The sequence below is a fragment of the Peromyscus eremicus genome, chromosome 3 (assembly GCF_949786415.1).
Source record: "Peromyscus eremicus chromosome 3, PerEre_H2_v1, whole genome shotgun sequence".
NCBI lineage: Eukaryota > Metazoa > Chordata > Mammalia > Rodentia > Cricetidae > Peromyscus > Peromyscus eremicus.
The window spans coordinates 135258866-135274206 of NC_081418.1; the positions used below are offsets into that span (position 1 = coordinate 135258866).

Below are 15341 nucleotides of genomic sequence, written 5' to 3' on the forward strand. Positions count from 1 at the left end.
AAATTTTTTATTTTTAGTCATGTGTCTGTGTGTCTGTGCGAGTGTATGCTCTGCGTTTGTGGGTGCCAGAGGAGGTCAAAGGTGTCAGCTCCCCTGAAGTGAGTTACAGGTGGTTTTGAGCCATCCGATGGTACTGGGAATCAAACTCTGGTCCTCCAAAAGAGCAACATGTGCTCTTCACTGCTGAATCATCTCTCCAGCCCTTGGCAGGCCATTTTCGCCCTCAGCATGTGATTTTGCCAACTATAGGGCTTCGTTTATAATAAGTGGGTTTTACATCTAGAGCCTGGGACTCCCCGAGCCTGCTGGACCTCACACTGGGGATCCTGTTCTCATCGCTATCAGTCTCAGAAGGGCGGTTTGTCAAAGTGCACACAGGAAAGGGTTCTGAAGCCCATGGTAGGGGACATCCCCCTGGATGGTGCCTCAGTGGAAAGGGCCCCGCCCCACCCTGCCTCACAGGTAGGAAGCAGGCTCCGGTTTCCTGTAGTCTTCCTGGATGGGGATGGCGCTGCCCTCCTCCTCCCTGGGGCAGCTGTAAGGACAGGGCTCCTCAAGCACTGCCTGGCTATCTCCATCTGTGGAAAGACAATTGGCTGAGTCTTGGTCAGCAGTGGGGAGAGAGGGGAATGAAGGTAAGAAGAGAAGAGAAAGCAGGGGGGGAGGGGGTGGGGGAGGGCTAGGGGAGGCTGTGGGAAGAACTCACGAAGAGTGAGAGTAGGGTGAGGTTGGGATGGGGCTTAGCTGTGGCTCGCAGAGCTGAGATGGTGGGCTAGGGGAAGGAGGGAAGGCCTGTCTCTTACTTGGTCCATGATTTCGTCTTTGACGGAAGAGCAAGATTCCACCCAGGATGAAGACCAGAAGCATGCCGGAGAAGGTCACAAAGATTCGGATACAGTGTGAACTGCACAGGGGTCTTTGGGCTGTGACAGGCAAGGGCACCCAGAGGCTTTGTAAGAGGATCTAGCCTTAGACTCCCTCAGCCCAATCCATCCTTGCGCAGCAAGCACCCTTATCCACTGAACTTTCTCCATAGCTCTGTACCCCTATCCCTCACTCACGCTTAGGGGCTTCCCAGTGGCTGCCCTCTCGGCCTCTTTCCTCTGTGCTTTCTCTGAGGGATGGGGATTAGGGAGAAAACTCACATGGCCAGTGGGTATAGAGAGTTGAGGCAGGAAACTGCCTAGTGTGTGCAGGCCAGACCGTCCTGGCCTCTGGTATCTCTGGAAGAAAGAGAGAGAGTGAATCACAGCAGGAAGCCCACCGCACCCCCAGGCTGAGAGCCTGGGATTCTGCTGGAGACAGAAGGAAGACAAGTCGGGCCTGGAACCTAGCCGGGAGTCAGTGCAGAGTGGACAGCGCTAGGTGGGCTGGCCCACTGCCCCCAACAGTCCGGACAAGGGGCAGCCTGCTACATACCTTGGGCGTAAGGTAAGTGGGTGGGTGGTGGGTGTGGGCCTGGGGCCTCAGACTGCTGTATGGGCAGTGCAGGGTTGAGAGCAGGGTCGCACTCCGTACATTCCCGGTCCCGGCATTGCCAGCCCTGGGAGCAGGTGCACTCGGCATTGGCAGCGACTGTGCAGTTTCGAGTGAGAAGACCTTGGGAGAGGGGAGGACCAGGAGAAACAGGGTACCACAGGCCCTTAGGGACCGGAGGTGTCCACCTGCCCCTGACCCTCCCTGGAGACCTACTCAAAGGCTATGGATGTCTTTCCATTACCATCATCTCGTCCTTGCCCGCCCCCATCCCCCACCCCTCCTCCGCCACTGCCACCTGCCACCTTGCTATTGTTTTGAAGAATGGTTGACAGAAAATTCATGGGCTAAGAAACAGAAACTGAAAGGAGAGGATTGTATAATTTTCTTTCCTACTCACTGCTACTTTAAAGCTTTTTATTGGCATATCATATACTCCTGTGGAGATATACGCATCGTAAGTACAAAGTTTAAGATCTTAAGATTCAGTACAAGGGGCAAAGTGATGGCCGGCAGGAGAAGGTACCTGACGCCAAACCTGGCCACCTGAGTTCAGGCTTTGGGACCCACGTGTTGGAAGAAGAGAACTGACTTCTGCAAGTTTCCTCTGAGTTCCACCAGCAAACTGTAGCTAGCATGCACTCCTTCCACACAAGTAAATACATAAATGTAATTTAAAAGTTAAAAAACATTGCCAGGTGTGGTTGTGCACACCTTTAACCCCACCCAGCACTCGGGAGGCAGGAGTGTGGGGCCAACTGGGTGTGAGTTCCAGGACAGCCAGGGCTCCATAGCGATGTCTGTCTCAAAAAATAAATAAAAAGTACAAATTAGACTCACAGGTATAACCAGGAGCGCATTGAGGAACAGCAGATAACCAACACTGTCCCCTTTTGTCCTCTTGCGGTAACTAAGCTCTCACAAAGTGGCCATCACCATGACTTCTGCCACCACAAAACAACTGTGCTCATATCTGTGCTGTGTGAATGGAATCAAGCAGCGTGACCTCATTCCTGCCTGGCTTCTTTTACTTAACCCTTTGTGAATTTCACCTATGCCATTGGCTCTAACTACAGATCATCCTTTCTCATGGCTGTATAATATTCCGTTGAATGGATATACCACCAGGCACGTATCCATTCATTCTGCTTCCAGTAGACATTTGAGGAGTCTGTAGTTTTTAGCCATTAGGAAGTGTCCCTATGATTCCTGGTATGTTTTTAACTTTACCAGAGACTAACTTGATTGTAGGCATCCATAACCCTTAAAATAGAAAGTTTAGTCTAGTGTAGGGATCAGTGCTGGGAGCTGCCAATCAGTTATACCGGAGGCAGGGTACTGTGCTGGACTTGCAAGTTGTTGGGGTTGTGGGGGAAAGTGATTCCCTAGAAGGCAACAACGTCTGGATGTGGGATAACACTCCTGGGAGTCCTACAGGTAAAAGAGGGATGTAGAAACAGTGAATGGCCAAGACCTGCATCAACTCTCATGCTTTTTTTTTTTTTTTTTTTTTTTTTTTTTTTTTTTGCTTATGGCTTGTCAGGACAGAGAGAACGACAATTTCTCTATAGTCCTATGGCCTCTTTTCTGAATTCTGATCAAGTTGCTATGAGAACTTAGTTTCCTTGTGGCCTGTCAGGAATTGTGGGCCAGCTTGGACCAGGATCTGCTCAGGAAGAGTAAGAGAAGCCTGGGCATCAGTGGGGGACTGCGGTGGTGGCAGTGGTGGGGTGGGGTGGTGGGATAAGGGTGGGGCATAGTGAAGGCAAGGCTGGTTCCAAACACTGCTGGGCTGGGCTGCTGACAGGTGGATGAAGTGCTGTTGTCTTTGGTTGGGAGCACTAGGGACCTAGGGGTCCTTATTGTACCTGAACTGAGCATAAATTCCCCATCTTAAAGACGTGAGCGTGGGGTCTAGCGAAGGCCTTGCTCTGGCTGCCTGATACCTTGGGTGAGGCTGAGACCCACGGATAAAGGTGATGGAGCCAGTCTGGAACGCAGTGAAGGGGTTGAGGGAAGACTGGCTATCAGCAGAAGGCCTTTTAACAAGGCTACAGAGTGAGCCAGGAGCTTTAACTAAGGAATTCCCACCACTGTGGAGGCTGCTGCCAGGGAGGGAGAATCTCATTTCTAAGTTGCCTCAAGAGTATTTCTGTTGCTTTAATGGGCATGGTGGCACACGCCTTTAATCCCAGACTTTAGGAGACAGATGAATCTCTAGAGGAGGCCAGCTTGGTCTATATATCACTCCATGCCAGCCTGGGCTACACAGAGAAAACTTGTCTCAAAAAACCAAAACCAATCAAGCAAGCAACAGCAATAACAAAATGATGTTGCTTTTGTTATGAGTTTGTTTTCTTTGGTGTATAAAAAATATGGAATGTTTCATGAATCTGTGTGGCATCCTGGCACAGGGCCGTGTTCATCTTCGTTTTATCTTCCAGTTTTAGTGTATGTGTCGCCTAAGTGAACCCTTGATTATGACTAATCTCCTTTAATCTGATAAGGATCGAGCCCAACCACTGAGTTGTGGAAAAAACTTTTTTTTTTTTTTTTGAGACAAGGTTTCTCTGTGTGTCTCTGGCTGTCTTAGAACTAGCTACATAGACTAGGCTGCGTCAAACTCGCAAAGCGCCACCTTCCTCTGGAGTTCTGGGGAATGTAATATTAAGCCGGGCGGTGTTGGCACACACCTTTAGTCCCAGCACTTGGGAGGCAGAGGCTGGTGGATCTCTGTGAGTTCGAGGCCAGCCTGGACTACAGAGTGAGTTCCAGGACAGCCAGGGCTGCTCAGAGAAACCCTGTCTTGAAAAGCAAACAAAGAATATAATATCAAAAGGCAGTTTAGTGAAGCCACATGGTTAAGTCACAACTAAGTCTCATTGGGATATAGAAAACCCCCTTTTACTTATATGAAACTTTTAACACTTGGAAAAATAACTTTGATTGAGGCACAGTATAGTATTTCTACAGGAGTTATCTGAAATTCCTACAGACAAGGCCTTTGTTGTTATATTTGCCTCAGCATAACCATCTGGGATGGTCCTGGAAATTGCTGTTAGAATTTACTATTCAGCTGCCTCCGCTTTCTAGAACATATTTTTTTCTAATGTTATTAAAATCCATTTCTACTTCCTACAGATTTTTTTTCAACAACAATTAATTTTTTTTTCTACATGTGAAAAAGTGTCTCACTGGCAACCGTTATTTCAAAGGGGCCTCTTTAAAGTGTGCTATTCTAGTGTACGAAAACACAGACTTCCTGAATCCCTAACTGAGGCAGGGAAATGACAGCAGGGTTCGAAAACAGAGCTGTAGATATCTTATCTCTTCATTTGCAAAAAGTAGAAATTTATTAAGAGCGAGGACAGATTTATTTGCTTTTCCCCCCAAAATGGCTTTTGTGCAAAAAAGTTGTTACTCCCGATTTCTGGTGTCATTTCCTAACTCTAAGTTCTAAAGGGCTGGCCTGCAAATGCATGTCCACTGTAGGAACACCGGAACACAGGCAGTTCATTGGCTGGAAGTTGCTTTTCTGAGACCTGGGCTTCTGGAACTATCCCCACTTAAATTATATTTTTCACTTCTTTCTTCCTTCCTTCCTTCTTTTCTTTCTTTCTTTCTTTCCTTCTCTCTCTCTCTCTCTCTCTCTCTCTCTCTCTCTCTCTCTCTCTCCCTCCCTCACCTCCCTTCCTTCCTTCCTTTCTTCCTTCCTTTTTTTTTTTAATTTTTTTCCAATACAGTGTTTTTGTGTATTAGAATTCCAATATAGCTCTGGTTTACCTGGAACTTGCTTTGTAGACCAGACAGGCCTCAAACTCACAGCGATCTGCCTGCCTCTGCCTCTGCCTTCTGGGAGCTGGGATTAAAGGTGTGTGACACCATCCAAGGCAAATTATATTTTTCCACTTGTGTGTGTACTCACGCCCACATCTGAGCTCGGAGGACAACTTACAAGTTGGTTCTTTCCTTCTTCTACCATGTGGCCCAGGGAGTGAACTCAGGCTGCCAGGCTTGGTGGCAAGTATCTTTCTTTGCCTGCTAAACCATCTTGTTGGCCTTTTTTTTTTTTTGAGACAGGGTCAAGCTGGCCTTGAACTCCCATGATCAAGCGATTCTCCAGCCTCCACCTGCCCTGCTCTGGGGTTGGGATTATGGGTATGTGACTGCACCTGGCAACATCACCCTTTTTATTGTCTGAATCCTATCTCAGAGTCCTTCTTACTGGTCCTTCAAATCTGTATATCTTCCACTAGATAGATAGGCACGCCATGCTTCAGCGTTGGCTCCACTTCCCAGGAGCCCTGACGCTGCTGAAGCTCTCTGACTCCGACCCTTCTGGCTTCTCCACACCGGCTCCTCCGCCAGCCCCGGATTGGCTTGGTGTCACCTTTTGCACACCCTGCCCCTCTTACCAGAGTTACAATGCCTGCAGCTCTCGCAGTGGGGACGGGTGTGGTAGTCTGGAGAGAAGGAGATGCCTGGTATGCACCGGCCGCACAGGGCAGCTGTTCTGTTCTGACTACAGTCATTCACAAAGAAGGTACCTGTGAGCAGAGGGCCCAGAATCAAGGCCCAGGCAAGGTGATTCCTCCAGGGCTGCCTGCCTGACTTTGCTTGAGCTCAGTCTTACCCCATGCATCCCCCTTCATCTTAAACGGCATCTCCCCAGCCCTGATGAGGTCCATTCTTACCTGGCCTGCACATCTGGCAGCACAATCCTCCCCGGGTCCAATAATGTCTGGCTGGACAGCTCTTGGAAGCTGGGGTAGCTGAGAGCCCTACCAAGGTCCCCAGCAGGCAGAGCCAGTAGGGAGGTGGCCAAGCCATGGCTCCTGCCTAGGGAGATCTTTTCTGAGCCCCAGCTGCGGGTGCCTCCCTCGGCACTGGTGCCTCCTCTGTGCTCTGGGCAGCAGCCACAGTGCCTCCACTTGGGGGCTAAGCCAATCTCTGATGGCAGTTGTGGCTGGTTTTTTCTCACAGCAGCTTCCACCCCCTTTCTTTTCCGCACTCTAGAGAGACTGAAGGGGCAAACCCAGCTCTGCTGTTCTTCGCAGACACGTGCCCTCCTTGGCTTCCACCACCCTCTCTCAAGAAGCCAGTGGCTAACGCATCTGCATATGCTGCTTTTACAGAAGAGGGTGCTGCATGTGGGTGCAGCTGCCTGTCCTGTTCACAGGGCTGGACATTAGATGCCCTCATCTCTTCCTGGCATGTCTCCTCTCTCACGCATCCCTTTCAGAGATGGCCAGTTTAAAGAAATAAGGGAGGCAGACCGCAGCCTACTTCTGAAGTTCATGGGGTCAGATTGGTTTCAGAATCACACCATTTTCAGATTCTCCATAAAACTAGTGCCACAAAACACCCCCATTACAGGTGGGGTAACACAACTAAACATAACATGGTTTTGGGAGGTGGGCTTGTATGTCCCAGGACAGCCTCAAATTTGCTTTGTAGCTGAGGATGACTTTGTAATTCTGAGTGCTGCTGATGTTACAGGGTGTGCCACCATACCAGGTTTATGTGGTGCTAAGGATTGAACCCAAGGCTTTTTGCATCCTGGGCAAACGCTACCGTCTGAGCGATATCCCCAGCCCTGAACACAACACACATGCAGTAAGCTGTTGCCTGTAGAGAGGGGACGCGTCGTGACGACCACCAGCCTTGCCTAACTGAGGTTTGGTTTTATGACCACAAGCTACTCCAGCATTGCTTATAATTAAAGGTCCCCTGTGTCCCTGTAATCCTTGTGTGTGTGGATGTGTGTGTACATGCTCAGGTGTATGCGTGTGTGTAGAGGTCAAGAGACAGCCTTGGTTTCATTCCTCAGGCACATTTACTATATTATTATTAGTAGTAATTATTATTATTATTATTGCTATCATCATCATTATTATTTTGAGGTAGGATTTCTCACTGGCCAGTAGAGGAGGCTGGCTGACCAGCAAACCCTGGCTCTTCCTGTTCCCATTCTTCTAGCACTGCGATGAATATGTGCCGCCATACCCAGCCTTTTAAAAAACATGGGTTTTGGAGATCAAACTCAGGTCCTTGTGCTTTCCTGCTGAGCTGTCAATCCAGCCAGATTTCCTTTCCTCTTCATGACAGCCTGTGACACAGATGTGACCCACTGCCCGTGGGACCATTGCCAACCCTCCTCCTTGACCTAACCCCATTTTTATCCTTCCAGCCCGTGACACAGATATGACCTACTGCCCATCAAGACCCTTGCCAACTGTCCTGCTTGACTTAATTCCATTTATGATCCTTCCTTCCTGCTTCTGGCTGGGTTGGTCACTGGTGTCCTTAGGCACCTGAACCAGCACCCCTCATGGCCTAGGGCACCTGGGATTAAAGGTGGGGTCCTATATGGGCCATTTTAAGCCTGTTGACTAGCTCCTCTGGGAAATCTGATTGAGGATGCTGGAGTCTCTGCACTTGAGTTGTATGGACCGTTGAACTCCCCCACTCTTTCGCTGGTGACTTATCTCAAGCAAACTTCTCATTTGGGGGCTTCACGCTGTTTCCACACTGCTGGTGAAATGTCACAACCCTGTGGTCGCACCTGGGGGATGTTAGATCTGTTTCTCTATCTTGTGCTTCAGTTTCCTGTCTCTTCATTTTTTCCACCCTCCTTCCTCCCCCCGCCACCCCCAGCCCTTCAAGGGTCCACTCAAGCCCAGGAGTCACAGTGTGTTATGGTTTATAGACTTGTTCAAGGGAAACCACCCTCCGCCATGTGCCCATCACAGACCAAGACAACACTGGGACTGGAGAATTTGATTCCTCAATCCCAGGCTCCAATAGCTTCACCTTTAATGACAAATCTTAGGGCAAATGTGATGGGGGAGGGCAGCTGATCGCTGGCCCTGCAAGAATAGATGCGACCCTGGCATTGAGAAACTTCAGAGAAAGTGTTGCTACAAGGGGGCTTCGAGTGCACCGAGAACTTCACATCCTGACCAGCCCGTGAACTGCGTACTCACCGTACTCACGAGGTTTCCATTCCTAGAATCAAAGGCTGCCTTCCTCTTCTGCTAACTCTTCCACAAGAGCCAGGACAGGAGCAGGGCCTGCCTGGCTCTCCTGGAGCATCCCTGGTATTATGCTTTGATGTGAAGTGTCCCCCAAAAGGTCATAGCAGTGGTGCTATTGGGAGGAAAGCTAGCTTCATCTACAGAGTTCTGTGTTGATGAGTTCTTGACTAAACAGGGAGTGGGGCCGAGCCAGAGTCAGTGGCTCCTGGGATCAAGCCTATGAAGGGCGTATCTTGTCCTCAGGCCCTTCCTTCCTCTCTCTGTCTCTCTTTCTGTGTCTCTCTCCTTTCTAGCTGCCATGAAGTGAGTAGTTTTACTCTGCCACACCCTTTCACCATAAAGTGCCGTTTCACCACAGGACTAGAAACAATGGCACCGGCCAATCATGGGTCGACATCTCTGAGACTGTGAGCCAAAACAAGTCCTTTCTCCTTTGAAGTTGTTTGCTCAAGTATCACAGTCATAAAAACCAACATACCACCTTTCATCTCCATGTTCTTTTTATCCTATGAAATTGGAACTCTGAAGCTGGACATGATCATGCATCTCTGTCTGTAGTTCTAGGTCCTCGGGAGACTGAGTGGGAGGATCATTTCAGTCCAGGAGTTCTAGACCATTCTGACCAAAATAGTGGGACCCTGTCTCTCTCTCACATACACATACATACAAGATAAACCAAAACTGCATACTGACTAAACCATAATGCCCCAATTTTCCCTTTCCTTAGCTCTTCATACACTTACTGATATTTGTGTTTCTTCTTTGGAGAAATGTTTATTAAGTCTTTTACTCATGTTTTAATCATTTTTATTTTATTGAAAATAATATGCTTTTGAAAATATTTTAATAACTTAAAAGTTATTTTAAAATTAAAAAATAATTTATTGTTTTTAATGTGTATGAATGCTTTTTTTCCTCCCCTGGCAGGAATGAAGATATTCTTTGTGTACAGAAATAATTGAAAAAATGGTCTCCAAGAAACTGGAATTTCCCCAGGAATCTTCATGCTGTAAGAAGGAAAAGGCTGAAGCTTGTACCAGCCAGAGGAGGACCTTGCCTCTCAGTGTTGTTTACATCCAGAGAACCAAATATGTGAGATGGAAAAGGTCAGTTCAAATCACTGTCGAATCAAAGTTACTCATCACTGGTCCCTGAGCTGTGATGATTCTCTTGCACTATCAGGTGGACCCAACGTCATTGTGTGGTTTCCTCTCTCTCTCTCTCTCTCTCTCTCTCTCTCTCTCTCTCTCTCTCTCTCTCTCTCTCTCTCTCTCTCTCTCTCGTTTGTTTTGAGATAGAGTTTCTCTGTGTAGCCCTGGCTGTTCTTGAACTCACTGTGTAGACCAGGCTGGCTTTGATCCAGAGATCTGCCTGTTTTTCCTCTCCAGTGCTGGGATTAAAGGTGTGTGCAGTCACGCTGGGCATATCTCAATGGTTTCTGTGTGGAAATGGAAGAGAAAAAGAGGTGGCCACATGAGGACTCAGCCCAACACTGCTGATTTGGAAGATGAAAGATGAGATCTGTGAGCCTCAGGATGTCCAGGAAAAAACTAATTGCCACCCAGTGATGTGGTGGTATTGTGTTCCCCAAAATATTGTGTACCCTAGTAAACTTATCTGGGGTCAGAGACAGAACAGCCACTAGATACAAAGGCTAGAAAATGGTGGCACTCACACCTTTAATCCTAGCATTTCAGAGGTAGAAATCCCTCTAGATCTTTGTGAGTTCAAGGCCACATTGGAAACGGCCAGGCATGGTGACACACGCCTTTAATCCCAGAAAGTGAGCCTTTAATCCCAGGGAGTGGTGGTAGAAAGCAAAAAGGTATATAAGGCGTGAGGACTAGGAACTAGAAGCATTTGGCTGGTTAAGCTTTTAGGTTTTGAGCAGCACAGTTCAGCTGAGAACCATTGGGATATGAGGACACAGAGGCTTCCAGTCTGAGGAAACAAGATCAGCTGAGAAGTTGGCCAGGTGAGGTTAGCTGTGGCTTGTTCTGTCTCTCTGATCTTCCAGTGTTCACTCCAATACCAGGCCCTCAGGTTTGATTTTATTAATAAGAACTGTTAAGATTCCTGCTACACAGTGACCCTGATTGGAACAAGCCAAGAGAGACCCATCTTGTCCTGTTTTGCTATGCTGTCCGCTGAAGTCAGGGTCACACACATGCTAGGCAAGTGTTCTGCCATTGAGCTACATCCCTGGCCTGATGCCTAGTTTAGGTTTCTAGCTTCTAGCGCTGGAGGCAGGAACTGACACAGATGTCATAGAGGAACACTGCTTACTAGCTTGCTCCTCATCATGGCTTGCTCAGCCTGCTTATTTATATAGCCTAAAACTGCCTGTCTAGGGACAGCACCGCCCACAGTGGGCTAGGCCCTTTTACATCAATTACCAATTAAGAAAGTGCCCCACAGACATTCTCACGGACTAACCTGATGGAGGATTCTTTTTTTTTTTTTTTTTTTTTTGAGACAGGGTTTCTCTGTGTAACAGTCATGGCTGTCCTGGAACTCACTTTGTAGACCAGGCTGGCCTCGAACTCACTGAGATCTGCTTGCCTCTGCCTCCCAAGGCATGTGCCACCACCACCTGGTGATGGAGGATTCTTTAACTGAAGCTCCCTCTTCCCAGGTAAGTCAAGTTGAGAACTGACATTAAACATCACAGTGACAGAGTTCTTACTTAACATGTTCAAAACACTGGGCTCCATTCAGATCTCCCACCCCAGAAATTAGAAAGCCATTAGACTTAAACAGTTCAGCAAGGGCACTTTTTTCACTTAAGTTGGTCAAATTAAAACCAAATACTCGAACTTAGAGCCAAATCTACTAATCACAGTATAGAAAGTATTGTGGTAAGAGTTTTAAAATACAATGAAACCCACTGAATCTCATTGCTCTAACTAAATATATCAGTATTAGTGTTTTTTTCAAATTGTATAGAATGTTGCTATATATTAATATTTTAGTGACAACAAATAGATCTTTTATATTGCAAACAAGCAAATGTTTTATCTTTATTGTTTTTCCCACAGTTACCTTACCCTTATGTTTTTGTACTGTGATCATGTAATTTTATCTTGCTTTTTAATGTCTCTTCTATATTTATATAGAATTTGTATTTGAATATGCAAATCTGTGAGTCTAGTTTAACAAAAAAACCATATAATTGGAACTATGTAGTGAAAATTATTTTATAAATGTGGCACAAGACCAAAAATATTCAGAAAAATCAAGCTGGAACTAATCAGAAAACTTCCTCCCTGCTGGCTTCCACAGTGCCAGGAAGACCACCATCCCTGGCGCTGCCCGGAGGTGACTATTGAATGCTGCAATACTGATCTGCCTGGCGAGGAGCTGGCCACTGGTGTAGTAGTGCTGTAAAGGTTATTGGGCTAACCAGCCAATTTCTGATTGATTTGAGGCCTTTTCCACAAGAGGCAGTTCATGCCTGGTGTGGCAAAGCCGATCAGGAGCCCATGGATCTGGAGGTCACAGGCCTTATGGGACAGCCTACAACTGTTTCACTAGATCTGCCTTCTAATCTACAGATGTATGTGTGTACCCATTAGTTAGTCCTTATCTCAGTTTGCTTTCTATGGTTGTGATAAAGACAATGACCAAAAGCGACTTGGGAAGAAGCAATAAAGCCTTATTTTCCATAGGACTCAACATTTCTTTCTGATTTTAGTTGTAATTTTTTTTTTTTTTAGATAAGGATGATAGGCATGTACCACCACACTCAGTTTGTGCTGAATATCAAATCTAGCACTGAGTGCATTCTAGGGAATAATCTATAACTGAGCTACATATGTCCCTTATGTCCCTTTCTTTCTGGAGAGCTGACCCCCTATGTGAAAGAATGTGCGCAGCATCTCAGGATGTTTCTTGTGGGAGCTGAAGTTACATCTTTTGGGTGACTTCTTTGTGGTTTTCTCTCTCACTTTCTGTCTTAGGGCCTGTCGACGCTCAGGGTTTCATGGGACACGTGGTTTAGAGAGTTAATTCTGAGGTGAAGCTGGTCTATGAAATCAGACATGCGAATCCATGCGCGTACGGCTCAGGTGCTGAGTAGCAAGGTTTTCAGTCTGTCTGGGGAGAACAGGACCCATAAAGCAAATCCTCAAGGGTGCCGAGTGATGAGAGGCAGATGTGGCTGTCAAGGGAGCGTCTTGACCTGAACTGAGGAGTGGTCCTGGAGCCCTGAAGCTCCTGTGTCGGAAGATCCTGGGCTTGGCAGTGAGGTTGACTTTCAGAACGAGATAGGAGTGCTGCACATGTTTCTACACCATTCACGACCTGACTCATCTCTGCTGTGTCCCAGAGCCTCTGAACTGAGCTAGTAAATACTGACCTTCCTGCTCCTACTCCTGGCTGGCAAGGATGAGAACTGACCGTTACTCTTCTTCATGGTGCGGGTCCTAGAGAGACAGTCTTCTTTCCTATCTGGACACCGGGCCTCCCCTGGCTGACGTGCCCACGAAAAGCTCCTGTCTTCCTGGGCTGAGCAGTCAAAGATCCTTGATTAGCAGAACTGGACAGAGTTATTTACAGTATCTGAACCACTGGCTATGTTTAAAATATGCATAATGTTCATCATCTTAACTATTTCTAAATGTATAGCTGTAAATATATTCACTTATTTATTCATTTATTTTTATTTAGACAGGGTCTCACTATGTAGCCCTGGATGGCCTGGAACTCTCCGTGTAAACCAGGATGACCTTGAACTAACAGAGATCCACTTGCCTCTGCATCCCAAGTGCTGGGACTAAAGGTGTGGGTCAATCATGCCAGATATCACATTGTGTATTTCAGCTGAGGCGGTCAGTTGAGACTGGATTCTTGTCTAAGCCTTCTACAAGAGTGGAGTGGGCAGACAGCAAATCAGAGTTACTTTACCATCAGTCCTTCTGGACGGTTCAGGGTGAACAACTTCAAATGGGGTAAACAGCTTGAAGCAGACTGCACCATGAGATTTAAGTGATGCTAGGTTCCAGACGAGCATCCCGGAAATACTACATATAACGCTCTTGAAGGTGTGGGGGCGTCAAGCGAGAGCCACCCTCGCAGAGTAAGTCTGCAGCCCTGAGACGTTTGTGGTCTGATGTCTGGGGGCTAGAAACTGCTGCAGGACTTCCTATGGGCTGCCAAAGCCTGGAGTCTAGGAGGCAGAGGCAGGAATGAGTTCGGGAGGCTAGCTTGAACTAACTTTCTCCTCCGAACTCTAACTCACTCTATGTTCTTTCTGGAGCCCAGATTTGTAGGGGGGCCCTGATAGGCTGAATGTGGGCATGAAAATAGAGTGCAAAAATGGAACCAATCATGAAAGAGGTAGTCAAATCTGATAAAGGAGGGAGAACCTGAGCCCCCCCCAAAAGTTGCTACACGTTTACAATTAGGTGTGCGAGTCTGTCTCTGGTTTCAATGTCCCCCGTCAGTTCTGGTGGTCTCCACAGGCCTGCCGCCACTTGTCTGCTTCCTTCAGCAGGGCGTGCTTTGTGGCTGTTCCTCCTGTGCTACCGGTTACTAACTGTGCGTTTCCTGGGATGTCAGGAAGCTCTGCCCTCAGGTCCCCACATGCCCCTAAGAAAACCACAGATCTGTAAGGAAACATGTCAAAAAGCAGAAAGTTTAGAGATATTGAGTGAAAGAACAAGCCAGGACCAGTGAGATGGCCTCCCTGGTTACGGTGCTTGCAGAACAAGCAATGATGACCAGAGTTTGATCCCCAGGATCCACGGTCAAAGAAAAGAGCCCACTTCCAAAAGTTATGCTCTTGTATGCCTGTGCTCACACATACAGATCACACACACACACACACACACACACACACACACACACACGCGCGCGCGCGCACGTGCAAATAAATAATAAAACTAAAATAAAATTAAAAGATCAAAAGCTATTGCTTGGGAGGCCATAAACCCTAGAGGCAGCCTGCTGCATGTTGTCAAACTGCTGAATATTTATGATTATACACGTGGAATGGGTTGCTGATGGTCTCAGCCTTGGCCACAGAAGCTTCGTTTTGCAGTGGGCAGCAGTTAATGCAGCGATTTGGAAGTGGTCAGAGTGCAGAGAATGAGTGACTGTGGAGAGTTCAGCCCTAAACGAGACAGTTAAATCACCTCTCCCCCAGGGGCTCAGGGAACATCCCAGGAGAGGAGACAGAAAGAATGTAAGAGCTGGGGGATGGGGAGGAGCGCTGTGAAATGCTCTCTTCTGGCCATGGCATGGTGTCTTACTGTTCTGCTGTGAAGAGACACCGTGACCAAGGCAGCTGTGCTAGTTTGAATGTCATTGACCCCCATAAGCTCATAGGGAGTGGCATTGTTAGAAAGCATGGCTTTGTTGGAGTAGGTGTGGTCTTGTTGGAGGAAGTATGTCACTGTGGGGGTGGGCTTTGAGGTCTCCTTTGCTCAAGCTTTGTTCACGATGACACTCAGACCACTTCCTGTTGCCTGTGGATCAAGATGTAGAACTGTCAGCTCCCTCCCCAGCACCATGTCTGCCCGCATGCCACCACGTTGCACCATGATGATGATGGACTAAACCTCTGAATCTGTAAGCCACCCCAATGAAATGTTTTCCTTTATAAGAGTTGCGATGGTCATGGTGTCTCTCCATAGCAACAGAAACCCTAACTAAGACAGCAACTCTTACAAAATAAAGTATTTAGTTGGGGTCTTGCTTACAGTTTTAGAAGGTTAGTCCAGGATCATCCTGGTGGGAAGCAGATAGGCATAGCATTGGAGTAGTAGCTTAGAGCTTTACATCCTGATCCATAGGCATCAGAGGGAGGGAGGGAGAGAGGAGAGAGAG

The 15341-nt window shown here is 47.4% G+C and overlaps 1 protein-coding gene and 1 non-coding gene across 2 annotated transcripts; both read right to left on the reverse strand.

Annotated features, from left to right (window-relative positions):
- Positions 1-250: 250 nt before the first annotated feature.
- Positions 251-6306, reverse strand: Cd27 (CD27 molecule). Its single transcript, XM_059257122.1, has 6 exons — positions 6171-6306; positions 5892-6023; positions 1420-1599; positions 1062-1114; positions 804-963; positions 251-578 (listed from the first exon to the last, which is right to left on the reverse strand). The coding sequence occupies exons 1-6, from the start codon at positions 6304-6306 to the stop codon at positions 457-459; spliced, it is 783 nt and encodes a 260-aa protein (XP_059113105.1). The 3' UTR covers positions 251-456.
- On the reverse strand, positions 3846-3948 carry LOC131907532 (U6 spliceosomal RNA). Its single transcript, XR_009378437.1, has one exon. It is a non-coding gene; the product is annotated as a U6 spliceosomal RNA (small nuclear RNA).
- Positions 6307-15341: the final 9035 nt, after the last annotated feature.